A 13,628-nucleotide genomic window follows, 5' to 3' on the forward strand; every position below is an offset into this window, starting at 1 on the left:
CCTTGTATATGCAGTTACTATACCACCTGGCATTTTCGAAAACTTAGCGTTTCTCTGGCAGACATGAACACTCGCAGTAGCATTCCAACTTTAAATGTACACAAAAGCCCCTTGGTTCCTGGTCCTACCTCCTTCGTGGATTTTCCCAAAACGTATGTGCAAAACTCTGTACAGCATACAACACCAGTCTTAACCACTAAAAAAGAGACATAGTAGGTGGTGTCAGAGACACCCTTATCGCACTTGACCCACAGAAACACCAAACTCCCTCTTCCTGGGAGCCCCAAAATGCTCGGAATAATCTGCGACGTTTCCTCCAGCTTTGAAGGCTTTCATAGCCTTCAGAGTCACAAAATGCATCATTTCCTGATGCGCGAGTGGCAGGCTGTACAGGCCTCTGGGTAACGTAGTTTTTCTTCCCTTATAGCTGCATCATGGTTGTAGCCATGGTTTCTTCCGGCCACCTTGCCTGCAGCACCTGACAGACCGCTGCGTACTTCATCCAGCTCGTTTCTCATCTCTCCGAGCGGTCTGGAGGCGTGACAGCGGCGTAACAGCGTTTGTCTGGGTGAGTGCCATAACAGTGGATGCTAGCAAAGTATGGGTTAGGAGCCACTTTGTTACAAAGGATAAAATCAGAATAATAGTGATATCTTATGCTTCGAGAACATTGAGAGATTCTGAAAGAAATTCCTCTGTTAGAGAGAAAGAATTATTGTCGTGCACACGGGCTGCTGATCATTTCAGGCAGTTTCTGTGGGGAACTCGTTTTGTTCTAAGGACAGATCACAAACCGTTAGTCTATGTACCATCTCCTGGGGGTGGAAGGAATATGAGTGCTAGATTAGCATGGTTAGCAGCAAAGCTACAATCTTATCAGTACAAAATTGAGCATGTTCCTGGGAGGTTGAATGTCCATGCCGAAATTTTGTCACGTCTACCAGTCACTTCAAAGTTGGATGAAATTAAAAATGAATATGAATGCGAGGTTGCTTGCACTATGGCTGATATCAATGAATGTTATCATGTTAATGGTGAATCTGAAATGATTTCTAAGGAAGTATAGGTCAGTGAATCCAAAAAAGACGTGGAATTGGTGCTTGTTTGTGATTACATGAGTAATGGTTGGCCAGAAGAATTGAAATTGAGTGGAGAAGCAACTGTATTTTTTAAAATACAAAACAAATTGTTTTATGATTGTTTTTGTTGCTTAGAGGTGATAAAATAGTACCACTATCTGGATTAAGAAAGAAGTTGTTCCAGATGGGCCATGAGGCACATGTAGGTATGTCTGCAACTAGAAGACGTATTAGAGAGTTGTACTGGTGGCCCGGTATGGATAGCATGGTAGAAGAGATAGGGAAGGGGTGCAGACTGTGTGCTAATAGCGACAAATCTATGAAACTATGTGGCGCTGAGTTGGTTCCTATTGAATTTCTACCTGGACCATGGAGGAAGTTAGGAATTGACATTTTAGGCCTATTTTTGTACCATTCCGAAGAAAGAAGCATTTGCTAATGTTTTAGTTGATTATTTTTCTAAATGGCCTGATGTTAAAATGACAGAGAAAGGTACTTCTGACAGGATTATTGAATTTTTGGAAGATGTGTTTTGTAGAGAGGGATTGCCGGAAGAGTTGGTCTCTGAAAATGGTCCCCAACTTGTCAGTAAGTCTTTTGAAGATTACTTGAAGAGGTGTGGTTTTAAGTACAAAAGAACAGCAAATTAATATCCCCAGTCTAATGGTCAAACTGAAGGGTTTAATCAGGTGGTAAGGGAGTCCTTTCAGTTGGCTTGCAAAAGAGTTTTACCTCTGAGGAAGGCACTACAAGTTACTTTGTTATCATATCGCACTATGCCCCATTCAGTTACAGGTTGTTCTCCATTTGAATTATTGCGGGCAGGAAAACAGGATCGAAATTGGAACCATGGTGGTTGAAGGAGTGTTGTGGTGAATCTGAGGTCAGTGTTGATCACAACACGATAAGGGAAAGAGTGAAAGCTTACCAAGACAAAAATAGATGTCATATGAATAAGAGCAAGGGAATGTCGTCTAATATCAAGATTTGTGTGGGAGATTTGGTTTGTGTCAGGAATCCAGTTGTCATTGGTAAAGAGTTTCCTAACTCTTTACCAAGTGGTCTGGACAGGTATGAGTCGAGCAAGTTTACGACAAAGCAGTAAAGGTGCAAGGTGGCAAAGTTTGGAACAAAAGTAGGATTTCTATCTCAGGAATTCTGAGAATAGTGAGTTGTGGATTGGTAAACAGTGTCTCAGTAGGGTGGATGATGATAAAATTTTCTTAGACATGCGAGTGGATGAAGAAGTAATTCAAGGGAACAGTGATGTTGAAAGATATGGTAGAACTGGTGTTGTTGTGGGTTCTGTAGGGGAGAAGTACAATAGGTGTATGGAAGAAGTTCCAAGGAGAAATTCCAGAATTAAACGTTGTCCTGAGAAATTCTCTGATTGCGTCAGATGTTGAATGCCAAGGAGATATTCCAGATGTTATAGAAATGTTGGTGTGTTGTTGTCATTGCTGTGTACATATTTTTTGTGTTTTTTTTTTTTTTTTTATTGTTTCTAAAGGGAGAAGATGTGTTGTATTTGTGTGTGTTTCTCCCGATCTCGTGGATCGAACATTGGGTGGGTTCCAGGGCTAGGGCGTGGGTTCAGAAGGAGACGGTTGGAGAAGCAGTATGGCGGTGGTCATGATTTGGCTGCTCCTGTAAGAAGGTTAATAAACGTTCTTCTTATCTGAACCGGTCTACTTGTGTGGTTAAATGTAACAGTAAGGAGCACCTATCTTTCAGAATTAAGAATGATTCTTTTTTTTTTTTTAATCCCACTGAAATGAGTTGTGTGCAGCACAATGAAATGGAGAATTGCATGGCTAATTTTTACCAGGTGTGTTGAATTTGTTGTCCCTCTGATTTTCTTTACTCTATAATTTCAATCAAATACTGTGTGAATGGAGCAAAATCTCACCATCCGGTCCTCATCTGATTAAAGAAAGTCAGCCCCAAATGCAAGGCACGCGATGTATGACTCTATACTTTTTAACACCGCACACATAATTGTACCACCACTCATTTGTGTGAATTTGGGATGTAGCATGCAGAGTCACAATTAAAGAAAACAAACACAAAGTCTTTTTGATTTAGACAAAACAGCATTTTAATGAGAAAAAATAATAATTTACTTTAACACAATCTGTAAGCATGTTTACACATATGTCACACAAATCACTCATACTTTCACGATTATTGTTAGAAATGTTCAAAGACCATCAGCGGTCCGTCCTAACAGTGTGTGTGCAAAATCACACTTTGAAATTATTATTCGGCAAGGAAAGAACTGCACATTTTTTATAAAACAATATTTGCCTGTGCTATTGGTATATTTTACGTCAACAGCTCTTTTCGGTTATTTCAAAGGACTAGAACCTGAAATAAATTGTAACACCAGGTTTCACGGAATAAGAAATGTTTCAGTCATATATTGGCAACAAAGAGGTGGAGAGGCAAGGAAATTAGAATGGTAATGTATTCACAGTCCTGATGTGTTCCAGTTCTCCATTTCCTGGCAGATACACCGGACATGTTTAGTCAGATGTTTTCTTTGAGCGTTTTATGCTTTGATTTACAACCGTGCTCAGATTTCAACCTTGTTTCAGTAGCTGCTCAACTGAGTCAAAGATGAAAAACATATTGCTCTTCTGCTTCAGAAACGCAAAACAAAATAAATAACTTCCACTGCAGTGTTACTCCTAAAGTTAAATGCAACACATACCAGCCCACCCAGGTGGCTCTGCTTTCTGATGAAACTAATAAGTATTTTATATGGGTAAGGTAGATCAGAATAACATTTTTCTGAAAATTGATGAAATCCGCAGAAAGACTCAATGCATAAGTGGAATGACTTAGGGAAGATAGATTTGAGAGAGGGTGATGGGGATTGGTTCAGACGTCACAATGCCTGTTGTCAGAGCTTGCAAACAAGGTGAAATGCAGATCACACAGCATAATTAATGCTGCACTTTGTAAAACGAAATGTGGCTTTTTCATCAGCTGCTGCTTTTCTAGATGAACAATGAAAAGCAGAAATTAGCTATTTATGGCGACATGTTTATTTTTTTTCCACCCTTAGGTACATATAGGAATGATAGAATCTCTGTCATGTTTCTACACATGCTCAGCTGAAGGTTTTTTGCTCTTAAATAGCGCCTTGATGCCCTTGGGCTAAGTCAGCGCTCTAAAAGTCTCATATTCATTCATTCATTCATTCATTCATTCATATTCATTCATTCATTTTAAATATGACTTGAAAACTGATTCTAATATCTTTTTGTATTTAACTATGTTTTGGCATCTTTATTTTCTACCAGAGAGTCTAATTTTATTCTTCATGTTGACAAATATTATTTTTCATATCAAAGAGCACCACACCAAGGATTGAAGAGGGTTGTAGATGGGGCTGTGGTATGGTCATGTATTATAAGGAATAAAGTACCCTGGATGTTAATTATTATAAGGATATTGCAAATTACCAGGGACTTGTGTGACCATATAGAGGAACGAGGCCAAAGGACAAGTTTCTTTGTAAGTTTATGGAATCCTGTATGTTTTACGACCTATTTAGTGCTCTGTGATTAATAGTTAACAAGAAAACAGCACACATCATCTTTACCTTGAGAGAACATGCTGCTCTTATCGACATGTAGTTTAGGAAGTTGGTAATATTAAGAATTCTGAATATGAATAAGTAAATAAGTGGCATCCTTGTAGAAAAGAGTTGAAAACTTAAACATGAAGTTTACTAAGCAGGAACTCTGGATATCATTTTGGTTGTTCACAAATTGAGGCACTTGGCAGACTCGATGCATCTCCTATCTTATGTGACGCAGCAATCCAGGTGTCTCTATATGCTTTGTAGAGCAAATAAAAACTGTTTGTGTTTTTAGTATGTTTCCATTACTCATTTTTGTCTCTTACGGATAGCAATGAGCTCTTGGTGAACAGTGGTGAAGGTGGGGCGCTTTTTTTGCTCATACTCCCAGCAGCGCTGCATCAATCGATATACATCGGCAGGACACCTATCAGGGGAAGGCAGTCGGTATCCTGTAAGGAGAAAGTAAGAAGATAGGGATATAAATTACTTTCTTTCCAATTGAGAAATATCAGCTCATCAGAAATGCTAGTTCTCTTGTATGTATTCTAGGTCAATGGGTGGTTTACTTCCACAATCTCTACCCTTTCCTCACTCACTCGACTAGTGTTCCGTGCCACTTCCTTGCTTGTTCTTTAAGATTAATTCCACTTTATCTTTTAAATCTCTCACTGTATTTTTTAAAACGGTTATTTTGTAAAAATTAACAAATCTATTGCGACAAATCATAATGCTGCCAGTGTCAGCTGTATGAAACATTCATATAATGGACAAGTGGCAATTATGAGAGTATTCAATACAGCCATCATAAGTAAAACTTTAAAAAACATTTCTATCAGAATCATCTAGCAGCCCAAGTAAAGTATAAAGTGCATTATGGATAGCTATGTGTCATGTATTTATTTATTTATTTCATTTATGTATTCATTGTTTTCTATAACCCGAACAAGACCCAGAGTTTGGGTGTCAGAGCGCTTTACATTTCAACCACCTTCGATATAAGCAGATATCCAATTCTTTCATGTCAAGAACATGTCTATGTATTCAATTAACATTGGCATATACTTATCCATACACAAAACAAATATAATGAAGAATAATAGAAATCATTAGATAACATTCAAGATTGTCGTGTCATAATTAAATTTAAAATAAGACCACTCCTAAGTTCGTCTATATCCAAGCTGGTTATAGTATTGTTCATGTAATCACATATATCAATATATAATATGTCATTATTATATATTCTATGTTAGCAGCTACTCAACATATTCTTCATTGTTCGATATCTTTAGGTTACCCATTCTCTAAAATCAATATCAGTGTGTTGTGTCAACCATGCTGTTGCTACTTTTTCTAATCCATCTTCATAACTACATGAGTGCCTTTGTGAGGATTGTAAAGGCCCCCAAATATCTTGAGGTCTACTAATCCTAGTTTTCTAAGTGGAGTATGTGTCGGCTAAATCATTACAAAGGTTTCACAATCTTTTAGCCAATCATCTTTCATCCGTGACATGGAACTTCTATGTTTGGCCATGAGGAGCAATAAGGCTGAGAGTCTTTTACATGATGCCGTAACTTGGCTACCAAGCCCCGAAGTGCAAGCAGCGGTCACAAGTCTAAGGGGGGATTGGATAATATCTGTAATTACCTTACACACTTTTAGCTACATTTCCTACTTTTGTGACCATTTCCACGCCTAGTGTATGAAATCAGCTTTGTAACATGACCTTCGGTGACCAGTGTTAGTGGGAGGGTCCGTTTTATGCAGTATCATCGGGGTGCAATACACACGGGTAAGGACTTTGAAATGTATACGCATGTGCATATAGTATATGAGCACAGTCTTTGTCTACAAAGAACAGAAACTCCTAATGTTGTCATCAATAACAACTCCCAAATCAGATAAGGTGCCACATTTTATAATGTCTAATTGATGGAAGGTTAATTATAGTGCTTAGAGGAATATTAGTAGTCTCTCAGTTGTGAAGTAATTATCCCTTGGGAGTGAAGCCCCTGGAGCCATAACCAGTGGCTTCATTGCCAATGCAAATAGTTAGGACAAAAGGGGATCACTGACAGGTACCTCTGATAATAGGAAATGATTTGAAAGTAGATCTGTTTCCCTGGACCCTGCCTCTCAAATGAGTAGAGCAGTTTAATCAGGCTTATGAAGTAGGTGACTGGGGCCATCCTATTAAGTAATGTAAAAACAATTCACCACTTTAGCAAGTGAAATATATTTTCAGCATCTAAAAAATGAGAGTGCCCATAGCTCAGGTTTAGACTGGAGCATGAGAGCAAATATTGTCCTCAAATTAAGTGAAATAGTTCCGCATGTGACAAAGCCTCGCTGTTCTGGGATAACCAGTTTATCCATCATGAGCATAATCCTGTTGGCTATTACTCTGGTTGTGAATTTTATAAGTTCAGCAACAATGTGCAAAGATGGGCAATAAAATTGACGTTGCTCTTTGTTCTTTCCTGGGTTTATCAGTGCAGTAATTATTGCCTATCAATGTTGGACAGGAGTCTACCAAGCTGAAACGCATAACTGTATATCCCTAGTTAATGCAGGGTCAACAGTTCTCTATATTCTTTGTAGAGCTTGGTTTAAAGCTGTCAGATACTGGGGGCATTACCTCCCACAAAGCAGTCTAGAGTGGTCTTAAGTTTGGCCAGGTAAAGTTGTTCAAGTAGCGGCTTGCTCCTCACCTATCCATGCCAAATTTTGCATGAACCTCAGCATCAAAACAGCCCTGATTGTAGCCATCGGCAACATCAGAACACTCTTAGATGGGGGAGACATGGCGGCTCTCATCCTCATCGATATCTTAGCAGCCTTTGACACCATATGCTACCATACCCTAATTAAGAGGCTTCATCAGACCGGAATCCAAGAGGACGGCCGCAAATGGATCGCATCCTTCCTAACCGGAAAAACCTAGAGCAGTGTTTCCCAAACTGTGGTCCGCGGACCCCCAGGGGTCCGTGACACATTCCCAGGGGGTCCGTAGGCAACAGTTTTAAAAGCACAGAAACATTTCTTGTATAATAAACAGCTTTCCAGTAACAATAAAAGTGTCAAGAGAATGCCAGTGTAACTAATGTAGCACAGAGGGTTAATGTGCCTACTGCAAAGAACGTGTAACATGCATCTTAAAAAGCGGAATTTATGTGTCTAGGTTCCTGGTTACTGCTTTTGTCACAGCGTTTCTTTTGTTACTGTGCACTTCATAAGTTACAATCGTAATCTAGCAGAGGGACCTATAAACTGTCATCAAAGAGCTGCTTGCAAACTGCATGGTACCAGTTAGTAACTTATATTTTGTCCCAGTTATTCATTAACCTGATGCTGCTAAAAGGATATATTTGGGTGGAAATACATTTTTAATGTTAAAGTCAATGCTAGACACTGTGTTATGTTCTGAATCCTGAGTTTGTGCTTTTCCAGACCAAGCACTCTTTAAACATTTTTATATACACACTGATTTACATGTATGATTCAATGTCCCTATAAGTGTGTGATGTAAAGTGCTCTGACATCCTACAATGGTATGAGAGATGCTATAAAATAAATGAAATACATGTGACAGAGGGGCTATTACTTCAATATAAAATCCTAAGGGCCAGATGTACGATCTGTTTTTATATGCGCGAACGGGTTCGCGAACGCGTTTGCGCATGCAAAAACCTATTGGGCCATGTACATAGCCTATTTCGCAAGTCGCAATTTGTTTGCGACTCTCTGAATAGGTTTTGCAACTTGCTATTTGGAAGGGGCATTCCCTTCCAAATAGCGAGTCTCAAAACCATGTACAAATGTTTTGCGGTTGCAAAACAGTCACAATTACCATCTACTTCAAGTAGATGGTAATGCATTCGCAAATGGGAAGGGGTCCCCAGGTGACCCCTTCCCCTTTTCAAATGCATGCAAAACATTTTTTAAGGGCAGGCAGTGGTCCCAGGGACCTCTGCCTGCCCTTAGAAAATGAAACGAAAACGTTTAATTTTCTTTTCTTTTTTTTTTAAATGCATGGTAAACAGGCTGCATTTCTTTCAAAAAAACTGCTTTGTTTAAAAGCAATCCGAGACATGGTGGCCTGCAGAGCCCAGCAGGCCACCATCGCTGGGAGGGCTGGCATTCCCAAAGGGCTCGCAAATTGCGAGAGGCTCATTAATATTAATGAACCTCACAATTTGCGACCCCATTGGGAATCCCAAACAGTGATAAACACACTGTTGTACATTTCATTAACGACTCACAATTTGCCACTCGCAATGTGTCGCCAATTGCGAGGCGCCAAATTAAATGGTCGTACATCTGGCCCCAAAGCCATTAGTACTTTGAGTATTTGTTTTGTGTGCACACGTGTGTATTTTTTTCGAATTACTGTTTTAATGTTTGAAATTTAACTCATACAAATTGCTTGGGGGTCCCCGGCTTCCAGTGGTGACTCAATGGGGGTCCTCAGGAGTCAAAAGTTTGGGAACCACTGACCTAGAGAATCTACCTTCCATGAATTCCCTTGGAACCCAAGAACCTCATCTGTGGCATCCCTAAAAGTTCATCACTCAGCCCCACTCTGTTCAACACCTACATGATCCCCTGGACAACATGGTCAGAACCCATGGACTGAATATTATCTCCTATGCAGACGACACCTGCCTCATCTTCTCTCTATCTGATGACCCATCCACCACGAGGGCCAACTTCCACTTGTGCTTAACCAGCGATGCTGACTGCATGTAAAACAACTGCCTCAATCTCAAAACAAACAAAGCAGAAGTACTCATATTAAGGAATAAGACCTCCGTGTGGAACGACTCCTGGTGGCCTGCTGAACTGGGACTCTCACCGAACTCCTACAGACCCTGCCCGGAGCCTCTGCATCATCCTGGACAGTAAACTCACCCTGAAAAAACCTGATCAATGCAGTCTCCTCCACCTGCTTCCTCACTCTTTTTATACTCCAAAAAATCTTCAAATGGCTTCCAATCACCACTAGATGCACCATCATTCAAGCCCTTGTCACTGGACACTTGGACTTTGGCAACACACTCTACATAAGAATTACCTCACACCTCCTGAAGAGGTTGCAGACCATACAGAACTCAGCTGCCAACTCATCCTTGACCTCCCCAAATGGACCCACATCACCCCACACCTAGAAACTCCACTGGCTCCCCGTCCACAAGAGATGCTAATTCACACCATTCCAGATTAAGCAAAAAGCTCTACATTGCCAGCACCAACAATGGAGGACGCTCCTTCTCCCCCCTCGCCATGTAGTCCTGGAACAGCCTCCCCCTCCACCTCCATATCTCACCCTCTCTTCAGGAATTCAGAAGGAAACTCAAGACCTTGTTGTTCAACTGATTCCACCCTTGCAGCTTGGCTCTCAGAGCCTAAATACCTTTGCAGATGACAAGCGGTGCTCTACAAATCCCATTTGATTGATTGATCAATGCCGAGATGAGTGAATTAAGATTGTCATACAGTCTTTCAGAACACTGTGTGTCTTTTGTAGAGTTTGGTGTCATGTAAAAGTCTAAATTCTTGCACAATTACCTCCCTATCATACAGTCTGTTGCTGTTATGAGTCCACATTGTTGTTAGCTCGGTTCTACTGCTGCCACGCAGGCGCAGTATCAGGGGAAGCACACTATCAGTCTCGTTCCCTCTCCATACATTCTGACCTGTGCATTTTTACCCATGTTTAGGTGGGTCAGCATCATCTAGGTGAGCCAGTACACATTTACGTATTTCAGCTAGAATTTTAGGGTCAGCAGTTTGAGTATGTAGCCTCTCAAGCCACTTTGCTTTAAAAGATGACTTTGAGAACCCTGGACTGTTTTGAAATAGTGATACCCATAATGTAGGCCCAAAAGATGACTTTGAGAACTCTGGACTATTTTGAATTAGTGATACCCATAATGTAGGCCTTAAAAGATTCCCAAATTGTGTGTTATTTGACAGATCCTATCTTCAATCAAACAATAAATCTCCAATTGTAGCATGTATCTCTTCACAGACCACTATATCTAACAGTGCCTCAGTTGGAAACCACCACTCGTGACTCTGAGGAAATTGGAATATCTGACATCTGAAGTATTGGTGAATATTCCGAAAGAGCCCTGAAAGGCAGCCAGATGAGTGACTTCATCCAGGGAATGATAGCCCTGGACAGAAACCAATAGTCAATATGAAAATATGAATCATTGACGTAGAAGATATATCTATTCTCCTCAGCTTTTTGGACTCGAGTCAACAATGTCAGTGAAATCACTAAACTGCTGTGGTGTTGGCATAGCTCTAGGACATTGGAATGATTGTGATCTGGACATGTCTAAGATCAGTACTAATGGCAGATTACAGTGACCATTCCAGATTAAGCAAAAAGCTCTACATTGCCAGCACAGGGCAAATTCACCATCAAATAATTTGGAAATGTTAACCAGAGTGATTGGGCTGTTGTAGAGCCAGCCAGTAATCACCACTAACCCACCATTCTGCTCAGCATGTACTTGATGTCATGTGAAGCTCACTGATTTGCGAATGATGATTACTACTCCTGTAGATTAATGCTATGTGAGGCAAAATACAGTTACAATCACCACTTGTAAGTGAAGGTCAGAGTGCGATTATGGGAGGTGTGCGCCACTTGAAAAAAATGCAGTATCCACTCCATGACATTCTAAATACGTCATCACTAACCTGGCTTTTTTCGGATTATTTAGGCCTCTAAAAGGTATGTGTGTACTTTAGAGAGCTACAATGCAGAAAAAGATACTTTTCCAAATATACCATATTATAAACTTTGTACACCAGTGCATGACTTTACAACAATTGTCTTATGATAGTAAATGCAAACTCAAACTACCACATCTACCTCCTCCTACCCTGAACTTCCCAACAATCATTGGAAATTTTGAAATTCATCCAAAACAAACAAGACCACATGGGGATGTGGCAAACTATGGGTTTGCCACATGGGGATGTGGCAAACACATAGTAATCTGCATGGAAAAACCACGTCCCATGCCCGCAATATCACAATCGCTTATAAAAAGAGGCAAGAATCAAGTCTGCCCACATAACATGAAGGCTATGTGCTAATGATATAGGACATAACAAGGCCCTCTCCTGGAATAGAAAAAGAGAGAATGGTCCTAATTTGTGGCATATTAAGCTAACATCATTGCAATGCTAGTCAGAGGTGCTTGAGCTATTTCTAATCAATATTGATCGTGGCATCACATGAACTGATGGCCTTCAAGTTGTTATAGGGCCTGAGCATTTCCGTACTTGCTTTCTTCTTACAAATGTTTTTTTTACAAATGTAATGGCTTAGGCAGACTTGTTGGAGAATTGAGCTTTCCCTTTATAGTCAATTTCAGGTTAGCAGGTGAGACCATAACATACTTCACATTTACAGCTTGCAATAATTGTTTGGCTTCCAAGAAATACTTGTTGCTCTTCTTACACTCTGGCTGTTGAGTTGAGAAAACTGGTCTTTTTGGCCCAGTTCATCTTAGAGTAGAATCTGTGTCTCTGTAATTTAAGAATCCAGCAATGATTGAGTGAAGCAAGGCACTTGGAGGAGATACCTGTACTAACAATCTGAGAGTATGTTCAATAACAAAAATAGCTGAAAATTGTCTCTCTCCAAATAACCCAACCATCAGTGCATCAACAAACATCTTCATTTTCCCCACTGTAGAGGATTTAGGAATTCCTCCTACACATACATTGTTGCAGCAGGACGGTGCTTCTAAGTCCTCATTTTTGGCCTTGATGATATAGAAGTCCTACTCCATTTTGAGTAAAGCTTCACCAGAAGTGATAGACCCACTTCAAGGTCTAATAACCTCCACTTAACAATATCAAATGGCTTGCATGTTTATATAGGGGCTATTTCATGTGGTCCAAGTGCATGATGAAGGTGCCAATTTTGTTATCAATAGTTTGGAGACTACCTTCATTCTAAGCAGAAGTGCTGTCACATCTGTATCTGTAGTTTGAGGGGATGTGGTATGCTATTCCTTGACTGATTAAAAGTATCAAGGTGGAATGTAAGGCCCTGAATCCCTACATGCACATGTATATTCTGAAGTAAGGGTTCCAGATAGTGTGTGAAGCGCATCAGGGAGATAGGAAGTCCTATCTCATCCATCTCTGAACCTAATCTTTGCAAACTGGCACCATTCACTCGGAACTTGGCCTATGATGCATTGTAAATTGTGTCAATCCAAAGCTGGTTTACGTTTTCAGAAGCCCGCTTTGACAAGAGTTGCCTTCATCATGGCCCAATCAACTCTGTCAAAGGCTTTTTCCATGTCCAGGGATAACAGGACAGGTTGTTTGCTGTACTTCTGTGCTAAATCAATGATATTTAACGCTCTTTTGGTGCTGTCGCTGGTGGACCTGGATGGGACAAACCATGTCTGGTCGCTGAGTATCAAAAGTGGCGTCTACGTTCAACAGGGAAATTGGTTTGTTTGACTGGTAACTAGGGGGGTCTTGTTGGGCTTCAAAATCAGGGTGATCTTGGCCATCACCGGCAATATTCCATGAGAGCTGCTCATGTTTAAAATCTTGGCCAAAAGGGGAGCTACGAGTTAAGTGCAGCTTTTATAGAAGGTGTAAAGTCATCTGTGCCTAGGGCTTTGTTTGGATTCAAATGCTTAATGACTGGTAATTTATACCACAGTGATCGGTTCAACTAAGTCTGCCTTGGCAAGGGTTAGTGAGGTGGAAAAATTAACAGATCGCAAATAAGCAGCATCAAGGGTAGACGCTGTGTAGAGCGTATCATAGTATTGATGAAGCGCTTAGACATTCCTCTCATCAAAGGCAAAGAGCTGCTTGTACTATCCTTAACCTCATTAACGAACTCCTGAACCAGAGTGCCATATAGTTTGTTAGTTAAGTGAGACCTAGCCTTTTCCCCATCA

At 40.4% G+C, this 13,628-nt stretch overlaps 1 protein-coding gene across 4 annotated transcripts in view; it reads right to left on the reverse strand.

Moving 5' to 3' along the window:
• Positions 1–3,152: 3,152 nt before the first annotated feature.
• The window catches only part of FES (FES proto-oncogene, tyrosine kinase), a 498,639-nt gene continuing 488,163 nt past the window's right edge, over positions 3,153–13,628 (reverse strand). For all 4 annotated transcript variants that reach the window (XM_078683274.1, XM_078683270.1, XM_078683273.1 and 1 more), the window contains exon 20: positions 3,153–5,120. In XM_078683274.1, the coding sequence (XP_078539400.1) occupies positions 4,978–5,120 (143 nt within the window). In that variant the 3' untranslated portion in view covers positions 3,153–4,977. The remainder of the gene's footprint in view (positions 5,121–13,628) is intronic.

This window comes from Lissotriton helveticus, chromosome 3_1 (assembly GCF_964261635.1).
Source record: "Lissotriton helveticus chromosome 3_1, aLisHel1.1, whole genome shotgun sequence".
NCBI lineage: Eukaryota > Metazoa > Chordata > Amphibia > Caudata > Salamandridae > Lissotriton > Lissotriton helveticus.